Source organism: Microcebus murinus, chromosome 11 (genome assembly GCF_040939455.1).
Source record: "Microcebus murinus isolate Inina chromosome 11, M.murinus_Inina_mat1.0, whole genome shotgun sequence".
In the NCBI taxonomy this organism is placed as follows: Eukaryota; Metazoa; Chordata; class Mammalia; order Primates; family Cheirogaleidae; genus Microcebus; species Microcebus murinus.
In genome coordinates this window covers 40,608,719-40,630,470 of record NC_134114.1, presented here as the reverse complement: position 1 = coordinate 40,630,470, position 21,752 = coordinate 40,608,719, and the positions used below count along the sequence as shown (strand labels likewise).

Below are 21,752 nucleotides of genomic sequence, written 5' to 3'. Positions count from 1 at the left end.
TTAGTATTCAGATAAAAATCTCTACTAAATAGTAATTTTTTTCAAGGCTTTATAAACCTAAAGTTAGATTTCTTTCACTTAATAAAAAAATACTCAAGCATTTCAAAAACCTAAAACTGAGTACCAGGTAAACAGCATTAAATATTATCATTAAGCAAATATATCACAAGTATATCTACCAAAACAAAAATCTTATGAATTTCATTTACCACTACTAAAACAAGAAAACACACATGGACAAACACACACAAAAGATAACTGAAATTAAGAGCTCACAATTGGCCAATTCTTTCCACCTATATAAGTCAATACCCCATGAATATTCCCATACTTTAAAGTAAACTTTTTAAACTTTTTCCTCAATATAAATAGATATTAACTCAAAACTTGCCTTTGTAACAATTTAGAACTTACTTTTGTAGGTGGAGCAGCAGGTTTAGGGACTAAACCTTTATAAACACTTGGACCAGTTCCGTTCTTAACTGGCTGTGACTGAAGATTTCCCACTACTGGGAATCCAGATAGCTGTAAGTCTTTTGTATTACCTTTCTTAATGACCAGCATCCTTGGAGCTCTAGATTTAGGATTCGGAGGATATTCTGCATAAATAAAGCACGAGCAAGAGTCAAACACAATTTCAAATTTCAGCATAAAATTACCAAATGAATAATATATTCAAAACCATGATTATATTTTAAAAAATAACAGCTGCCTCCTGAGTAGAATAATTAAGCTAAATAAGTACAAATTATATTCCAGTTTAAGAAATACAGCTACAACATAATCCTACAGAATATAGCAAAAATTGCACAATGTCTAGTAATATAGATGAATTCTGCTAGATAGTGGCCCAGGATGTTGACAAAACCAAGATTAATCACATTCCAAGGTACTTTTCATTAACTTATATTAAAAATTAAAATTGCAAAGTTCATCCTCATGACTCAACACTTAGAATATAAAATACAGTTCTATTTTTACCTTTGCCATTTGAAAAGAAAATTTTTTCAATTTCTTTTCATTACTTTTACTTGACTTACAATGTTATTACCAGTAAGAACTACATTCTATTTCTAAATCTAAGTTATGACTAATAAGAAGGAGAATTCTATTTTCACAATACCAATTCATTCACATATTTACTGACCGTTTCAAGGAATTGTGTGAATGCAAACCAACCGACTTATTTCTGGCTTCTGAAGATGGTACTAAGAATAATAATTGCTAAAGACAGGCTTTAAGACTACTGCAGATGCTAAAAATATGAAACAATATTCCTAGAGTTTAATCAATGTGTACATATAATCAAACAGATGTTACACATGCACATATTCATCATTAATGCAGTAAGTATGTTTCTACTCTTATTTTAAAAAATCTCTGAAAGCATCAGTTTCATAGTTGGAAGTTTAGAATAAAAGAATTAACTCAGGGCAGGTGTGGTGGATCACGTGTAATCCCAGTAATTTGGGATGCTGAGGTGGGAGGATTACTAGAGGCCAGGAGTTTGAGACCAGCTTAGGCAACATAGCAAGACTCCATCTCCACAAAAATTTTTTTAAAAATTAGCTGGGTGTGGTGGCGTGTGCCTGTAGTCCCAGCTACTCAGGAGACTGAGGCAGGAGGATCACTTGAGCTCAGGAGTTTGAGGCTACAGTGAGCTATGATCGTCCCACTGCACTTCAGCCAAGGACAGAGCAAGATCACATCTTTTAAAAAAAAAAAAAATTAACTCGAAAAGATAAATCCCATAAAATTTAAATTAATTCTGCATATCAAATAAGATGTGAACTGGTGAGCTGGGCACATGTTTGTGATGGTGTTCCCCCAACCCCAAACAACTAAACCAAACTTCCCACTGGATCACCTCAAAACCCAAACTAAACAAGGACTCCTAGGAAAAACTGGAGGGACTCTCAGGTTCATTCAGAGCTTCAAACTTTCTAAAAGACAAAGCTAGTATGATACTTTACCTATAAAAATGCTAAAGGATAAAAGAACAAGGGCCCAAACAAACAGAGAAAAGGTTCAGCTTTCCCAAAATTAAACAAATGTTGTCTTTTTAGAGGAAACATTTCAACTTCTCAACTGCCTTAAAAAAGCCAAATATGAAGGTCTCAGAAAGACATCTTCCGGGCATGCAAGGAGGACACAGAAAGTATATCACCAATGTATGGCTTATTCTGAAGATATTACATAATGAAGTCAACAAAACAAAATTTTAGAAAAACAATCTCAAACAGAACAATGAAGAACATCAGAAACTGTACTAAATAATGTAAGCCATCCAATTATTACTTTTGGTAAACAGAATACAATATGAATAAAGTATTTTAAAAGATTCTTGAAATTAATTAACATAAAAGAAAATCTTAACAAGCAACTATAAATCTAAATTAAACAAAACCCAGGAATCTGAAGAATGACTGATAATGGGAAATGCAAAAGGTATTAAGAGTTTGCAAGGTCTCTTCTCAGAGGAATCCAGGTGTTGAAACAGGGATCAGGTTTTATCACTACACTGCAATTAAGTTTAAAACAAGACTAATGAAGACTTCCTGTTCAATATGGCCGACAAAGCATTCAAGTTTATCTTCTTTCCCTTCTTGATTCTTAACACTAAAATTACTATAATGGAGGAGGAAACCAAATACAACAGTATAGAATAGGAATAGGGTAATCAACATGGGAATGACCTCAACACACATTTCTAGAAGGAGAAGTAAAGAAAAAGGTTTCAGTTTACAGTGTGCACAGAGGAACCTAATGGCTGGAATAGAAGAGACTGGGACTTGCAAATGCCAGATATATGGCAAAGGAAAGAAATGAAACTTTTTCAGACAAATAGATTATCAAATAATTCAACAAGAAAGATCCTTACTTTAAGCAGAAAGAAAATGATCCCACATGGAGGCCTGAAGATACCCAGAAGAAATAAACATTTTTAAACATAATAACTGATCAAAACTAGGAGGTAGAAAGAGATGCAGAGTAGATAAGCAAGCAGGTATACTATCTTTAAGCCTCAATATAGTTCCTGACCACAAATTCCACCTTTCCTAAAATTGGATTCCTAGATAACAAGGAGTAAGAAATACTCTATTTCCTCAGCAACATCTTCAGTACAAAGAATGATGGGATAGTCTCTAAAGAAGAAAAATGAAGCCTCCTAAGAAATCAATCATAAGAGTAGGTAGCAAAATAAGAGATGACAAAGGAACAGAAGGAAGATAGTAGGGATTGGGAGGGAAAAGAAGCAGATACATAGCTACTGTGCTTATTAAGCATTCATATTTAAATATGATAACAGAGGTTAAGAAAACGTGCTTTTGTACCAGATTTATCAGAATTTGAATACTAGCTCCAACCTTACTACAAGTTACTTAATCTCTCATCTATACAATGGAAAACAATAGTACTTGTCTCAGAGTTACTGTGAAATGTTTTATATTTAAATAATTACAAGGACTTTGGAAGGCCAAGGCCGGATGATCACTTGAGGCCAGAGTTAAAGGTCAGCCTGGGCAATATAGCAATACCCTATCTTTACAAAAAAAAAAAAATTAGCTGGTCTTGGTGGCACACATTTGTATTCCCAGCTACGTGGGAGGCCGAAGAAAGAGGATTGCGTGAGCCCAGAAGTTATAGGCTATAATGAGCTATGACTGTGCCACTGCACTCCAGCCTAGGGCAACAAATCTGAGACCCTATCGCTTAAAAAATAATAACTAGGGAAAAAATACACAAATGATATACTATCTCCAATGTAGGCTTCCAATTACAATTAAAATTAAAAGTGGCCTCTTTCAAGAATTTTGGGTTGGCCATGGTGGCTCATGCTTGCAATCCTAGCACTCTGGGAAGCCTAGGCGGAAGGATCCCTTGAGCCTAGGAGTTCAAGGTTGCTGTAAGCAGGCTGACGCCATGGCACTCTAGCAGGGGCAACAGAGTAAGACTCTGTCTCAAAAAAAAGAATTTTGAGTTGACTCATATGAGCAAGAAAAATGAGAAAAACTATAAGACAAACATGATAAAAACCAATCTATATACTGAATAACTAACCTGAGTAAACTACATAAACATGCCCATTTAAGAAAAAGAAAGTATTCTTAAAGGTAATAATTATCTACAAGTAATGCAAGGGGTAATGGTGGTACTAAAAGGCAAACTAAAAATTATTTATAAATTGGTTCATCAGATTATTCTCCACAAATTCACCTAGAACAAACTTTCCTCATAGTTATGCTCTTTAATTCAAACATTATCCATGCCCTCTTTGTCAATTGGTAAACTATATGAAAAAGACCCAAACTGCTTATACTTTTAAAGAGAAAATTTATACACTGATGAAAGACCATATAAAAGAATTAGAAAATAAGTGACTGCAGTGATTTCCTTCTATAAGTTGCATGTGCTTAATTATTACCTCACCTAAACACAAGTATTCTCATATTCCAATTTAAGTCCAGATCACCTGAAGGCAAATATAAATTTTGGATTTTCATATCATTATTTCCCTCTATCCTCACAAATAACTATAACCTAGCAATAACTGACCTTAAATATTGTTTTATTATCTTATTATCCAATCTGTCCCCATACCTATGAATATAAGAACTAGTTTTTTGTTTAAATACAAAACCAGCAGTGGAAGAGAAGTGGCCCAATTCTTGGGAAGACAAATTAGAATTAAAATAATGTCACATAAAATAATGTACTATAAAATAAATTGGCGACATAGATAATTCAGAGCTGATGCTTCAATTCCTCACTCTCTTCTGTCTTTCACTATGCTCTCCATTGAGCTACCTTCTACATAAATGAAGTTTTTGATTCAATCAATATTATTAACTACTTCATGCTTTGGTCTACTGCCTGGAAATCCCCACACACATTGCCCCACTGTTGTTTTTTTTTTGGCCTTTTAATAAATCTTCAACTACAATCTCCTTCACTTATTCTATCTGACTAGCATAATTAGCTGACAGTTATTAAACATGATGACATGATCAGAAATTTTATGCAGTAGACATTTAACCTTAATGCTTTTTTCACTAAGATTTTTATGATCATCCTCATCTTATAGATGAGGAAATTCACTCAGAGATTAAGAAATCTGCCCCAAACCTAAATAATAAGATCTAATGCTACGGCTCATATCTATCTGATTCCAAAGCCAATACTCTTAAATATTACTGGAGAAAGTGGAAATTAGAGTATTCCTACACCAGATATTTTGAAATGTTTACCATTCCAACATAAAATACTAATAAAAGCATACACTACACCAAGTGACATCAAAGTCACCATCACATCGATGCCAGTTACTAATTTAGTTTCCTCATTATCTTAACATAAAAGGCAAATCAAATGTGTAAACAAAAGCATGTAGCTAAGTGAAAGGTAAATGGTATTCAAATTAATCGAAAATTTTCAAATTAATATGAAGAGAAAATTTGGTCATATAAGATAGTAATATGCACATACCAAACACAAAGAATCTGTATCACAGCAATGTAAAACAAATTCCTATTGTGAACACTAATTTTAATACAGAAAAATAATCTGTTTAAGATTTTTATAAAGATTGATAGTTTAAATTTTGTTGGTGTTGAATGTTTTTATTTAACTAAAAATGTTTTTGGCTTACAGTATTATGAAGCTTTATGTAAATGTTTCACTAATAATTTATATCAATACAGTAATAATAATAATAATTTATATCAATACTGATACGGTATTTTTCCTTTCATGAGGTCTCTGACATTAATATAAAGAACAGGCTTAGAGAAATGCACTTCACAAATATAAAGCTCTTCCAAGATGAACAAGTAGTAATTCTAACACTGACCAAATAAAATTTACCTGTGTCAAGTAATCTATTCAAATCCTGTTAATTTCCTTCTCAGCCCTGAACATGTGTTGCATTACTTTTTCTTCTTAAAACACTATTAACAACTGTTTTCATATAAAAAAGTCATTCAAGGAAAGTAGACTCCTTTCAATATATAAACAAAATGATCCATCAAGAGAATACTGTCAAACAAATCTGACAAATAATTTCTCCTTCCCTTACTTCTGTTTACAAAAGTTCCTAAAAAACAACCCTACAGGTTTTCTTCAAGCTCTGCCTTATTTAATGCAATTACGAAACTCGATCTGTATGGATGTGGCCTATTATCATTGGAATTCTCTAGAAAACAATCCACCTTCATGAACTAGTCATTAATTTGCTTTAATTTGGAATGCTCAACAAAACAAAAAAATCTAAGCAATGAATTTTTATGCTAGTAAAGTAGTATATCAAATATGAGCAAAAAAATCAGGACAACTCAAATTTTCAAACAGAAGCAAATAAAAATGCTGATTTGAAACAAGACTACACTTAATTGTAGTTACTGACATTTTTCATTATTTAACATCTTAACTGTTATGCTTTGCAAAGAATATGTTGCTGACATACTGAGGTACCGACACAGAAAGGGCCTACAGGACTTCTAAAAACACCTAAGTCAACAGCCACAAATTATATCCCAAATTGCATACAAACACTTAAAATACTCCTCTCTCTCTCTTCCCCACTTCCTGATCCGCCCACAAATAATTCAATCACAAAACTAATTTAAAATTCTCACAAGCAGTGAAGTACCTTGAATTCATGTTTTAGTATTCAATTATTAAAAAAAAACATGTAGATTATTTAATAACCATTAATCTTATGCACCCAACAGCTCTGATGTCAGTTAAAACACTACCGAAGTCACAGATACAGTTGAATGAAGGTATTTCCAATAATGCCAACTAAGTTCTAAGTAGAATTAAACTTTAAGTAGCTTAATTACTTTCCCCTCAAGTATTTTTTAAAGACTAGGATATGATGTTTGGACTCTGACAATTTTTGAGCTATAGAATTGTAGTTTTATGGACGAACTGCTTTTTTATATATACATATTACATTTTGTTAGTAAATTTTTACTTACCTGGAAAGAAGTAGCACTAGATAAGTTCTATTGAAGTCTTTCCTAAAATTCTCTCGTCTTCCTCAGGAACATAGCTATTTTAAATGTTGCAATGGGGAAAACAATACTTGGGAACCCAGGGGGGAAAGTGAGAGAGGAATAGTAAAGTGTAATACAATGAAAGTTTCATTGTATTCCTATGGGAAGTATCGGGGATTTAACAATTAACCATGCCACAATTAACCATTTTTTTATGCAGATACATTCTTAGTTTACCTAAATACAGAAAAGAGTACATCTTCCTTTTAAACATCTTTTCAACTAGTACTCAAAATCCTTAGACCAACAACCCTGAAACAGTAGAACCAAAATCTTTATATTAATACATTTTAGTCTCATTATTTTCAAAGATGTCTTTGCCTTTAAATCATTTCTAAGATTATTAATTAAATCAACCAAGGATCAGTACCAATAGTATCTACAGGTAGTTTTATATGACAAACGCTCACTGACATTCTTGATTTTTTAATTTACTTTCATTCTACTCAAATCCAAATTATTCCTAATTTCTTAGAGATTCTATTTAACACCTTCCAAGTGGTTCTATATTCTTATGCAATCAGCTGTTCCCAGAAAAACTGAATAATAAGGAAACATACCTAAGAGAGGAGCTTGGGAGATTTTTTTGGTTGGGTATGTGTGTGTCAGGGCGTGTAGGCCTGGGGAGAGTGGTAGAAATACTAATTTGCAATACAGAAAAAACAATGCCATTCACATGGTTCTAACAAAAGTGTCTGACCACCCCCACCCCCACCCTCAAAAAACCCTTAAATAAAGAGGGAGATAAAAAGAAAACAAAATTATTCCCCAGTTTCACCCCATAAATACAATAAAGCACAGGAAGTGGCAAAGTTTAAAATAATGCCTTCATTGTTAGGACTAGTATGCTGTCACAAGCCACAATCCTTTTGTTTTAGTAGGTTGTTGATTTTTCAATAGAAAAATACAAATGAGCATGTGTACAAGTTCCAAAGTGGATACAGTACCTCTGAATTTAGTATCAAATAATTAAATTTATTTTTCAGATGTCAAATCTCCACATTATAATTTTCCATTATTTTAAACTTCACTTGAATCTTTAAAAAGCTGTCTAATTTGTACTATTGAGTGCAGTTTAATCTTCTGTAAGAAGCTATCAAATTAAACTCACAGAGATTTTAAAGAAAAGGGAATTATTAGCAGAAAAACTCTCATTAAGATTTTAAAATCAGAGAGGTAAATAATTTCTAATACAGACTAACTCCATAGGCAAATTTATACATATTTTTAACAGTCTATGTATAACCATTTTCATAGGTAAAAGGATTAACTTCATGTCACTCTATGAACAGAAGCACTTGTATATTACAGTTAACTAAGTTCTCAACTTTGCATAACTAAAAATTAAACTAAGTTTTTTATTTCTTTAGATTATCTGGCTGCTCTCAAAATGATTACCAATTGATTACATTAATTTACAATCATTTTCAGAGAACTCAAATTTAAGTTGAGTATACTTAATGGTACTAACATGTACAAATCAACTACTTCAAATCAAACTCTTCTACTCCAAATCCCTTCTTTTTAAATAGGTGTTACCTTTTTTGTAGCTTAGCACATCAAAAACAAATACTTAAAAGAGAAAGTTTTATTCTAGCCTACTTATTTTAGAAAACACACAAAAGTGAAACCTACAAATATTAACATTTTGTGCCCCTTAAAGATAGATCAAGTATTACTTACCCCATACACCTGCAGCTAAAGATTTATTCTGATTTGGTTCTCTCTCATATTCAGGATTTAAAGACGGCTGGAAAAAATTAGAAATGAGAAAATTAAAACAAATATTTAAAACACCTCATGTTTTAAAAATAAAATCTTTAAAAAGGCAATCTCAAAATTATACATGGTGTAAATATGGAATAGAATATAATCAACTCAAACTGCAGGTGAGTATCCCTAATCTGAAACGCTTCAAATTCTGAAACTTTTTGAGTATCAATGTGATGCTCAAAGGAAAAGCTCACTAGAACATTTTGGATTTTAGATTTTCAGACAAGGGACATTGAACCACTAAGTATAGTACAAATATTCCAAAATCCAAAAAAATTCTAAATCTGAAACACTCTGGTCACAAGAATTTCAGATTAGAAATACTCAACCTACATTCAAAATTATTTTATAAACCTTACTTCCAATATGCTTTACTATGCACTGAAATGGTTACTATCTATACTCACTGCTAGTATGAAAAAACAAAGAAAATGTCTTTAATATTCTTCACATCCATGACTGAGGAAAACGAGTGAATAAAAAAACAAAGCAATGGCTGGGTGTGGTGGCTCACACCTGTAATCCTAACACTCTGGGAGGCCGAAGCAGGAGGATTGCTTGAGCTCAGGAGTTCAAAACCAGCCTGACCAAGAGCAAGACCCCATCTCTACTAAAAATAGAAAGAAATTAATTGACCAACTAAAAATATATAGAAAAAAGGAGCCGGGCATGGTGGCACATGCCTGTAGTCCCAGCTACTTGGGAGGCTGAGGCAAGAGGATTGCTTAAGCCCAGGAGTTTGAAGTAGCTGTGAGCTAGGCTGATACCAAGGCACTCTAGCCCAGGCAACAGAGTGAGACTCTGTTGGAAAGGAAAGGGAGAAAGGGAGGAAGGGAGGAAGGGAGGGAGGGAGGAAGGAAGGAAGGGAAAAAGGGAAAGGAAAAGAAAGGAAAAGAGAAAGCAAACTAAAGAGAATGTGGGTCTCTGCATCAGCCTGAGAAACAACCCCTCCTTAGCATAAGTTTGAGATCAAAGAAGAGGAAAATCAGACCATTTTCTAATTCTTTTTTACTGTTTATTTTTGAGACAGGGTCTCACTGTCACCCAGGCTGGAGTGCAGTATCACAGTCATAGCACACAGCAGCCTCAAATTCCTGGGCTTAAGTGATCCTCTCATACCTCAGACTTCCAAGTAGTGAGGACTACAAGTTTGTGCCACCACACCAGCTTTTTTTTTTTTTTTTTTTTTAAGAGATAGGGTCTCACAAAGTTGCCTAGGCTGGTCTCTAACTCCTAGCCTCAGGCAATCCTCCTGCCTCAGCTTCCCAAAGTGCTGGGATTACAGGTGTGAGCCATTGCACTTAGCCCCCAACTCTTTTAGTAGGTTTTCATCACTAGATACTTTAGTTAACACAACTCATTCCCTAAGCAAAATGCAAACTTTTATTTGAACAAGTGATGCTCAGGATTATTAAAAAGCAAAGTGAGATGAGCATTGAATGGGTATGCTAAAGATAATCTTGATTCTAGAGATATATTTAATCTCCAGAATCCTAAATTTCCATTATTATATCAGGTATTTTTTATATTACCTAGCCACACAGCCCGCATCATTTAAAGAACGTACTATTTAATATATGCTGAATAAAATGAATCCTAATTTGTTTCAATCACCCACAAAAGTAATTATTAACACTGTATTGATATTACTCTAAAGTCCCACAAAAGTATAAATGCATACCAGTATGATTCCTTCTTGGATAGAAACTAAATAGGGTTAAGAAGATTTTGGTAGTGATTATATGTGCATAGCATTTCAAAATATACTATTAGAAATTACACTCTGCATCTATATTTCAGGTCTAGGGTTATAACAGCTAATGGGCCAGATGCAATGGCTCATGTCTGCAATCCTAGCATTTTGGGAGGCTGAGACTGGAGGATCACTTGAGGATAGGAGTTCAGGGCCAGATTGAGCAACATAACATGGTATCTCTATCCAGAAAAATAAAAAAATAAAATTAGCCAGATGTGGTGGTGCCTATAGTCCTAGCTACTTAGGAGGCTGAGACAGGAGGATCACTTGAGCTCAGGAGTTTGAGGCAACTGTGCTGTTGCACTCCAGCCCAGGTGACAGAGTGAGACACTGCCTCAGAAAAAATAACAATTATAAAAGCTAATGATCACCAACTTGGAAGTGGAGTAGAGTGGGGTATAGTAACAATAGCAACATTCAGTTTTTATTGAGTGTTTACGACGTGTCAAGTACTATCTCACGTGATTTACTTGTATTACTCATCTAACCCTCTCAAAACTATGAGAGAGCACTATTATTCCCAGATTGTTTATACAGTTAACCCTAAGGGTTTGAACTACAAGAGTCCACTTATTCACAGATTTTCTTCTGCGTCTGCCACATAAGACAACAAGACCAACCCCTCCTCCTCGTCCTCCTCTTCAGCCTATTCAACATGAAGACCTTCATGATGGCCCTCTTTCAATTAAAGATTAATAAATATACGTTCTATTTTTTATGACTTTTTAAACATTTTTTCTCTAGCTCACTTTAAGAATATAGTATATAGACCAGGCGCGGTAGCTCACGCCTGTAATCCTAGCACTCTGGGAGGCTGAGGCGGGAGGATTGCTCAAGGTCAGGAGTTCGAAACCAGCCTGAGCAAGAGCGAGACCTCGTCTCTACTATAAATAGAAAGAAATTAATTGGACAGCTAAATATATATATAGAAAAAATTAGCCGGGCATGGTGGCACATGCCTGTAGTCCCAGTTATTCAGGAGGCTGAGGCAGGAGGATTACCTGAGCCCAGGAGTTTGTGGTTGCCGTGAGCTAGGCTGATGGCATGTGAGCTAGGCTGATGGCACGGTACTCTAGCCCAGGCAAGAAAGTGAGACTCTGACTCAAAAAAAAAAGAATACAGTATATAAAACATTAAAAACTAAGAATATTTTATTTGTAATTAGCTTATATATATTCTTAATGATGGAGTTAACATGCCAAATTGCATTTTTCCTGGGATAACTTTTAGTTTGCATTCCCTGACCAAAATTTTGAATAGAGAAATAGCTGAAAGACAAGAAGAGCTATCCTGGGATTAACGCAAGAATCACATATAAACAAACAAGTGTTATTTAAAAGCAACAATCTAAACAAAATGTATTGGTAAAATAATAGTCTTTCCAAAAGCTATCAATAACTGTTTAGAGATATTATGATGTGCTTGCAAGAAGGTACAAAGTTCAGCTTCCCCAGCTAGTTCTAAGGGAAATTGTTCAAATTTCTATAAAAAATAAAACTTATAAATACATCCAAAAGTTTTAAGAAGTCACATGGCAAGGCTCTGGAATAACCAAGCCTGACAAGGCAGAAAGAAAGAAAGAGAGGGGAGAGGAAGCAGAGAAAAAGAAAAGAAGGGGAAAATTGGGTGACAGAGGGTAGGGAGACAGTGAACAAAAGACCTCACAAAATGAAAAGAATAAAAATATAATTGGGCAAATACTTGTTGAGTGTGATCCCTGCAGAAAACAAGCTGTATTGATAAAAACATCATAAAGAGTACCTTGACAGCACTTGCAGAAATTTCATCTGTATTAAAATTACAAGAAACTTACAAAATCCTCAGCCTCAAACTGTTTGCGTTCTCTCTTGTCTTCTTTCCTCCCAGTTTCATTGTCAGGTACGTTGTTTTCATGTAGTCCTTGGCTTTTTCCAGAATGGAAAATACTGCTACGAGAACGGGAACTCCCACCATGGTATCCCCCTCGATGATTTATGTTTTCAGTACCATTTCTTCCATGTGTACGCCATCCGTTTTTTTCTTTCCTTCCAAAGTTACCTTTATTTGGTAACAATAAAGTAACATAAATTCAAAGATAGTCATACTTAAAGACTGAATTGCAATCAAAACTTTCTCAAAAGACCATGAAGAAAATTATCCTTAATCCCTATCATTCCTTAGCAAATTGTACCTCCATTAGGACGTCCAACACCAGAATCAAAGCCATCTGAAGAGTTGTGTCGTCGACGATTCACATCATAACGATTTTCGGTCCATGAAAAGTTTTCAGAATGCTTCTCAAAATTCAATGATGACTGAAACAAATTATATACAAGTAAATACACTTTTTAAAAAACCCTAAATACAGCTTTAAAAACTAGTACTACTCCAATTTATTTCCAAGAATTTTAAATGGTTAAGGAACATTTTATAGTTATTTTCAAGGTATTCAAAAACTGGGTAACTTTAAATACATCAGATGGACTTCACTTTTGGTCCATTTTCTACCACCTAAAAGAAACAAGTGCACCTTTTCTGAAAGAGTTGAACGTCTACTTTTCAAAAAAAAAAAAAAAAAAAAAATCAAAGGCAAAATACCAATCATTGTAAGGAAAACAAGTTAAAATATGACACATTTCTCTTATAACAAAATATAACATTCTGTATCACACATTACTTGATATATAAACATTTTCACTAAGGCTCAAGGTTTTCTTCTGCATCAGAAAAAAACTGTCAGCCAGGCATGGTGGCTCATGCCTGTAATCCTAGCACTCTGGGAGGCCAAGGCGGGTGGATTGTTTAAGCTCAGGAGTTCGAGATCAGCCTAACCAAGAGCGAGACCCTGTCTCTATTGAAAAAAAAATAGAAAATAGCTGGACAACTAAAAAAAAAATAAAATAAAAAAAATGAATATATATATATATATTTATATATATATATAAATTAGCCAGGCATAGTGGCACATGCCTGTAGTCCCAGCTACCTGGAGGCTGAGACAGTAGGATCTCTTGAGCCCAGAAGTTTGAGGTTGCTGTCTGCTAGGCTGACACCAAGGCACTCTAGCCCGGGCAACAGAGTGAGACTTTGTCTCAAAAAAGAAAAAAGAAAAAGAAAAACATTATCAAATTAAACTTCAGTTTTAAGTCCCCTAGATGTATTTCCAAACTCTCCTTCTTCAAAACAAAGGTTTTTAAAAAGTTATCAAAATAAGAGAATATATAACTATTCCAAAATATTAGAAACATAAAGTCCTATTTATAAAGGTTGTTATTTAAGCTCCAATATTAATCCATTAAATCTGACAAAATCACAATCAAAACTCCCAACATTTTAAACAAATTCTATTTTAACAGATGGACACAGATGGTCATATGAATGGGAAAATGTGTAAAAATTCCCAAAAAACATTTGAGAAAGAAAGTGGTAATGGGGTGTGGAAAGTTACTTGCTGGGCCAGATACTAAAACACACTACTGGTATAGATATAGAAAGAGAACTTTGCTTTGTGATAATGACAGTATTTTAAACCAATGGGGGTACATGAGACTTTTCCACCAGAAATAAGAAAAGTTAAGTTAGAATCCTCTTTCATACCATCCATAAGAGTAAATTCTACAGGGATAAAAAGAACTAGGTCGGATCAGGTGGCTCATGCCTATAATCTCAGCACTTTGGGAGGTCGAAGGGGAGGATCGCATGAGTTCAGGAGTTGAGACTAGCCTGAGCAAGAGCAAGACTCCCGTCTCCACTAAAAATTGAAAAAAATTAGCCAGGCATGGTGGCACACACCTGTAGTCCCAGCTACTTGGAGGCTTAGGCAGGAGGATTGCTTGAGCTCAGGAGTTTGAGTTTGCTGTGAGCTACGCTGATGATGCCATGGCACTCTAGGCCAGGCAACAGAGCAAGACTCTGCCTCAAAAAAACAAAAAACAAACAAACAAAAAACACTAAACATCAGAAATAACACCATTAAAAGAAGAAAATATAGATGAATATTTTTATAATTCCCGAGGAAGATCTACTTAAACAAGATCTAAAATGCAGACACTATGAAAAATGACAGTTAAGACTTGAAAAACTTTGACATAACACAAAGCTAATGGGCAAACAAGTTGTGGAAATAAAGACATAAATTAGGTAGCACTCTATAAATCAATACAAATAAGGACAACCCCATGGGGAAAAAATGAACAAAAGATATGAAAAGGCAATTCTCAGAAATATGAAGAAGCAAAAATCACATGAAAACATACCCACGCAGTTTCTATTATAGTAATCAAGAAAATGCAAATTAAAACAAGGCTGGTATTTCTCGCCTATTGGATAGGCAAAAATGAAAACGACAAAATGTAGCTGACAGTAAAGGTTGAGAAAACACTCTTGTATATTGCTCACAGGACTATAAACAGGTAAAGCTTTTCTGCAAAGCTGTAAGGAAATACCCAGCTGCCAAAATCCTTAAGTGAAATAGTCAAACAAATGTTTCTTCAACTCATGCAAACAACAGGATACCTATAAATCTAATTTTGAAGTTCCCATTAGAGAGCAGAGGAGTTAACTGCATGACTGTTCAAATCTACTTGAATGTCAACCAGGTAATGGCAAGAGGGTTGGGGAATTATGACAAGACCTCTTAAGCTGCCTCTCTCCATTTCCTTCATTTCCTGTATCTACTTCTGAAATACTACTTCCATCAAAGAATGCGGGTTAAGTACACAAGTTTTAAATGACAATAAAAATACTGCTGTTATTAGTATACTGGTTACAGACAATGCCTGAAATCTGATTATATTTTACACTTAACTAAAAAGTTCTAGTTGGAAATATTTAGGTATACGATCCAAGCCATTTATTGAGCTACAACACTTCTTATTGACTAATTACTTGCAGAAATGAAGAGCATGGTGGGTGATATAGGCTTCATGCTACTAAACAACTAATTATACAATGTCGTAGCAAACTAATTTGGAAAGCTACATGACCACAATTCTCCCAATTCTTCAGTCTTCTGAGACAAAAACAAAACATATCTGAGCCCCACTGCTAAATCTGATTAGCTGGAAAAGGAAAAAGAGGGGAGGGGAGGAGGGGAAGGGGGAAAGAAGAGAAGAGAGGAAAGGACAGAGAGAGAGGAGAGAGAAGAGAAAAGGCTTATCTGAGGAATGTGAGCCCCTTTAAATTATGAAGCCCACAGTGGCACTGACAGGAGTCACATCTCACTCCCCCCACTGTGCTGTAATCCCCCTGCTTATTGGACTCTAGACTGAGTGTCGCCACCAATGCTATAAATTAACCTAACAATGCCATACACTGGAAACCATAACTCATACCCTAAAGCTCAGCAATGTACAGCCAATCACTAATCAGTGTTATTTCTGTAAATCAATGAAAACTGATAAACAGCTTTTGTAGGTGCCTCCATCCCAATTTTTATTTTTTTAAATAAATTTGAGCCTTTGTTCCCAGAGCACTTCCCAATGTTTGGCCCAAATAAACTCTATATATTGATTTTGTCTCAGTTTCCTTCTTTTGGTTGACACTTCTAATATAGTTATCACCTAACTTCAACTGAACATATTACCAATAAATGATAATATTCCTCCAAAATATAACAGAACAACATATCGATTTCCATGGAAGTACTACAAAGCTGAAAAGCTGAAAGATAAAGAGGAATTAAAGTTAAAATATCCTTCTACTTCCTTTCTTTTGAGACAGGGTCTCACTCTATTGCTCGGGCTAGAGTGCCATGGCATCAGTCTAGCTCACAGCAACCTCAATCTCCGGGGCTCAAGCAATCCTCCCGCTCAGCCTCCTGAGTGGTTGAGACTACAGGCTTGTGCCGCCATGCCGGCTAATTTTTTCTCTACACATTTTTAGTTTTCCAGCTAATTTCTTTCTATTTTTTTTTAGTGGAGATGGAGTCCCGCTCTTGCCCAGGTTGGTCTCAAATTTCCTAAGCTCAAGTAATCCTCCCGCCTCAGCCTCCCAGAGTGCTAGGATTACAGGTGTGAGCCACCACACCTGGCCTCTGTTACCCTATTTTTCATTACATTTCCATTAGAGTCTCTCATTCACACTCTTCAACACATGGCAACTGAAATTTGATTGCCTGCAAGTCTCTAAAATCAATCCATTTATACTGCCTTTGTTAAAGTCAAATTGACCTCTTTTATGCTGAACTGTGGTCCTCCTAATCCTCAACCTATTTTGTCTTTTCTGTGTCATTAAATATTGAGAAGGGTCTCTCTTTTAAAAATGCTCTTCTCCTTTCTATTTCTGTACAGGTTTTTCCCCTATACCTAGAGGGGAGTGGAAAGCAATCCTTAATCTCTGTGACCAGTTGTTCTTCTATTCTTCTCCTGTACTCTCCTTGAATGCATTCATCCATCTACTCTTATTTATTTATAGACAGTCTCACTTTGTTGCCCAGGCTAGGGTGAGTATGCCACCATGCCCAGCTAATTTTTTGTATATATATATTTTAGAGGGTCAATTAGTTTCTTTCCATTTTTTTTAGTGGGGGGGGGGCTCGCTCAGGCTGGTTTCGAACTCCAGACCTCAAGCGATCCACCCGGCTCGGCCTCCCAGAGTGCTAGGATTACAGGTGTGAGCCACCACACCCGGCCGGTTCATCTACTCTTAAAGTTTAATTACATGCTGAGCAATCCCAATTCTCTCTCCAATCCAGAACTTTCTCCTGGGCTCTAACTGATCTACTTAGATTTCGGATTGATGTCTCCTGGCCATCTTAAATTTAAATATGTCTAAAACTTATCTTCTCCATCACCTTCATGTTTCTATGTCTTAGTTACTAATACCACCACCTGGGCCATCTAAGCCTATATTCAGAAAAACAATTTTGCCAAAAGTTAAGGCAAAATAAAGACAACATTTCCAGATGAGAGAATTAGTATCTAGCAAATGTGCCTTATAAGAAATACTAAAGGAAGTTCTTCAGGCTAAAAGGAAATGACACACTAGACAGAAACTCAAAATACACAGGAAGGAATGAAGTACACCAGAAACAGGAAATATGTAAATAATATAAGACTGTGTATATGTATATATACATAAACATCATGGTTGTTTTTTTAATTCTTTCTCAATTAATTTAAAAAATAATACCCACTGCTGGCAAGAATGTGAAGCTGGAATCCTCATCTATTACTAGTGGGAATGTTAAATGGTATAGCCACTTTGGAAATCGGTTTTTCAAGTTTCTTAAAAAGTTAAACATACACTAAGCATTCTAACCAGCCATTCCACTTTCAGGTTATCTACCAAAGAGAAAACATGTCTACACAGACTTATGCACTAATGTTCTCAGTATCATTATTCATAATGGCAAAAAATCTAAGTGTCCATCAACTGGTGAATGGGCAAAGAAAAGTGTGGTATGGCCATACAACAAAAATGAAAGTACTGATGCATGCTACCTTGTAGATAGAGCTCAAAAATCATTAAGCTAAGTGAAAGAATCCAACTACATAGGCTTCTTTTTTTTTGCCAAATGAGGGATGTGCCCTCTTCATAGGCTTTTTTTTTTTTTTTTTTTTTTTTTTTGAGACAGAGTCTCGCTTTGTTGCCCAGGCTAGAGTGAGTGCCGTGGCGTCAGCCTAGCTCACAGCAACCTCAAACTCCTGGGCTCAAGTGATCCTTCTGCCTCAGCCTCCCGGGTAGCTGGGACTACAGGCATGCACCACCATGCCCGGCTAATTTTTTTATATATGTATCAGTTGGCCAATTAATTTCTTTCTATTTATAGTAGAGACGGGGTCTCGCTCTTGCTCAGGCTGGTTTTGAACTCCTGACCTTGAGCAATCCGCCCGCCTCGGCCTCCCAAGAGCTAGGATTACAGGCGTGAGCCACAGCGCCCGGCCTTCTTCATAGGCTTTTGAATGGTTCTGTTTCTATGAAATTGCTAGAAAAGACAAATCAATAGAAAAAGAATGCTAATTAATGGTTGCCTAAAATCTGGAGAAAGGAGCAGGGACTGACTGCTAACAGGTATAAGCGAACTTTTTGTGGTGATGTTTTAAAACTCATTACACTAGAGTACATATTTACTCAAACTCAAACTCTATGTTAACAGTAGGTAAATTATGCCTTAATACAGATTTGTTTTTTTAAAGGCAGAGTCAAGAGTTTCAGGGTGTTAGAGTAGGAGACATGGCTCAGACCCCTTGCAGGGGCTGGCAGATTAGGTGCAGGTGTTAAAGTAAACAACCTTCAAGCAGAAGCTAGCTAGAGGGGCTGATAACCACAGGAAAGAACCAGCTTCGTTTGACTGTCAGCTATCTCTACCACAGTACATGAACTTTGGCTAATTAGATTATAATTTACATTGTGGTTTTGGGATTTCTCTGCCCTTGAACAGTTCTGAAACAACCATATAAAGTATAAAATAGAAGGAAACCCAATTCTGGGAATTACTACCCAACTTCTTAGTAAAAGTCACTCCCTTAGCCTTGAATATTCCTCCCTTCAATTAGTAAAACTTCAAAAGACCAAAACCACTTCCTGCCCTGTGCAGCTGCTCTCTTGAGTCTGCCCACTCTTCCAAGAGTGTACTTTCGCTTTCAGTAATAAACTGTCACTTGTATGGCTTACATGGTATGTCCTGAAATTCTTTTCTCCCCAAGGATGCCCAAGAACTTGGAAAAACCTCCACCTGGAGGCTGGTAACAAAGGGTGATTCAAAAGTTCGAGTAGAATGAAGACAGGCTGCCTTTCATAATGACACCAAAAATAAAAAATATCAAGGACAAAACAAGTAATGTGCAGAACTAAGGTATTTTTGTAAAAATCTTTACAACTCTATTAAAGAATACACCTGGGAAAATGTGAATCATGCTACTAACCCAAAGCTTGATGTCATAAAGATACCAATTCTAACTCTAAATTTGACTACAAATTCTAATATAATCCTTATGAACATGCCAATAAGTTGCCATCCTCTGAATAACAAAATGAATCAAAGTTCATCTAGAAATACAAATATGGTATTAGGCTTAAAGAATTCACCCTCCCCCAACTTCCATCCAAGCCTCCTATAAAACCCACTGCTCTCCCCTTCCTAGGGGTGTATTATTAGGCAGGTAGCCTTTACCGGACCCCTAGGGAGATAAAGGAATGGATGCAAGAGGAGAACTTATGCTCCTTAACCCTTCCCTTATTTCAATTTATTGCAGCGGCTGTTCACTCCCCCCCAGAAAAACCCAAAGCTCTCCCCTCCTCCCTCAGTGTCAATGTTCTTTTTGGCCTCCACCTATCTGCACTCAGAAGTTCAAATAAACAGCATTTTGCTACACGAGGCTTCATGTGTCTCCCTCTTGGCTCCGAGAACCTAACAGTAACAGCCATGGAAAAACGTGAAAAACTAAGAGTAATGAGAGTTCAAGCCCCACTAAATATTCTGAATCATACAAAAATTCAAAATCAGAAATGCTCCAAAATTCAAAACTTTCTGAGTGCTGACGCGAAACTTTAAAAGAAATGCTCATCAGAGCACTTCAGATTTCAGATTTTCAGATAAAGGAGGCTGAACCACTAAGTATAATGCAAATATCCCAAAATTTGAAAAAATCCAAAATTCAAAAACCTCTGGTCAAGAATTTCAGATAAAAGATTCTTAATCTTTATTATAATTAATAGTTCAATTCAGAAACAGGAATTGACAAATCATTAACCAATCATTAACCAATAATACTTCAAACAATGGATCCAGAATTGAGTATTCATCAGTGTCTCACCTAAAACCCTTGGAACCAGATATGTTTGAATTGCAAAATTTTTGGATTTTAGAAAGGTAATATGGTGAACTCCCATAATCAAACATATTCCTCTTTACAATAAAACATGAAGATTAACACCAAACAGAATTTCTTAAGGTGGGGAGAAAAAAACAGATGTGGGTGTATAGTCTCAATGCAAAAGGAATTATGAAAAGTTTCCCTTTGCTGAGCTTTCTGAATTTTAGAATTGCAAATGGGGATGTGGAGGTTTGGGAAGTGATGACTAAATAAATGACACTATTATTCTATCGCACTGTAGTTTAGAGAGAAAACTCTGGAATGAAACTAACCAGATTCAAAATTCTGATACCAGCAGAAGCTAACTGAACAGCTTTCACAAGTGACTAAATTTCTCTAATGTGTGATTTCTCCTTTTGTATATAAATCAAAGTATCTTCTTAAGAATTGCTAAAGGATTACATGAAACAACCAGGTAATGAAAAGTGCAGTGACTGGTATGTAGTAAGCACTTCACTGTATATTATTATTAGCTTTCACCATTATTACTAACTGGTTCCCATATGAAAACAAAATTAGTTTACACCAAAATCCAAATAAAATTAAAGTTTCAATTTAGGAATAAAATCAAAAAAGTACAAGAAGATAATTGGTTGCAAATTATCTTGGTGTAATCTTGAAGTGAGCAAGGCATCAAAACTCATCAAAGAAAAAAACCATATTGTATCAATCATATATTCACATAAAAATATAAATAAAGCCTAGTCAGGCACAGTGGCTCATGCCTGTAATCCCAGCATTTTGGGATGCCAAGGTGGGAAAACTGCTTGAGGTCAGGAGTTAAAGACCAGCCTGGGCAATGGAGCAAAGGCTCCTCTCTACAAAAAAAATTTTTTAAAAACTAGCCAGGCATGGTGGTGCATGCCTGTAGTCTCAGCTACTTCAGAGGCTGAGACATAAGTACTGCTTGAGCTGCAGGACTGCCACAGGATTGCTTGAGAATTGTTACTTGGAAGGCTGCAGTGAGCTATGCCTGCACACACTGGATTCCAGCATGAGCAACAGAGCAAGATCCTGCCTCAAAAACAAACAAAAGTAAAGCCTGATAATGAATGTTATAAACTAAAATTTTTATGTTACAAAAGTCTGAAAACTAATTAGGTTTAGAAAGCCAGATAGCAAATAGCAAATAAAAAGAAAGCAAAAGGAAGAAAAGTACAATGGCAATCAATAAAAAAGAAAACAGAACTGAGGAGAACTAGAAGAACAAAATCTAGTCCTTTGAAAAGACTAATAAAAATGATCAAAACTGGGCTGAGCATGGTGGCTCATGCCTGTAACCCTAGCACTCGGGGAGGCCAAGGTGGGAGGATCCCTCAAGGTCAGGAGTTCAAAACCAGCCTGAGCAAGAGCAAGACACCTGTCTCT

The 21,752-nt window shown here is 35.6% G+C and overlaps 1 protein-coding gene across 4 annotated transcripts in view; it reads right to left on the bottom strand.

The window, feature by feature from the left end:
* Positions 1 to 21,752, bottom strand: part of GPBP1 (GC-rich promoter binding protein 1) — a 100,542-nt gene that overhangs the window by 16,542 nt on the left and 62,248 nt on the right. For 3 of the 4 annotated variants that reach the window (XM_012775646.3, XM_012775645.2, XM_076008035.1), the window contains exons 4-8: positions 12,758 to 12,881; positions 12,401 to 12,624; positions 8,742 to 8,808; positions 7,619 to 7,678; positions 415 to 599 (exon numbers count right to left, since the gene is read on the bottom strand). In XM_012775646.3, coding sequence (XP_012631100.2) covers positions 415 to 599; positions 7,619 to 7,678; positions 8,742 to 8,808; positions 12,401 to 12,624; positions 12,758 to 12,881 — 660 coding nt within the window. The remainder of the gene's footprint in view (positions 1 to 414; positions 600 to 7,618; positions 7,679 to 8,741; positions 8,809 to 12,400; positions 12,625 to 12,757; positions 12,882 to 21,752) is intronic. The other variant, XM_012775648.2, reaches the window with a different exon arrangement.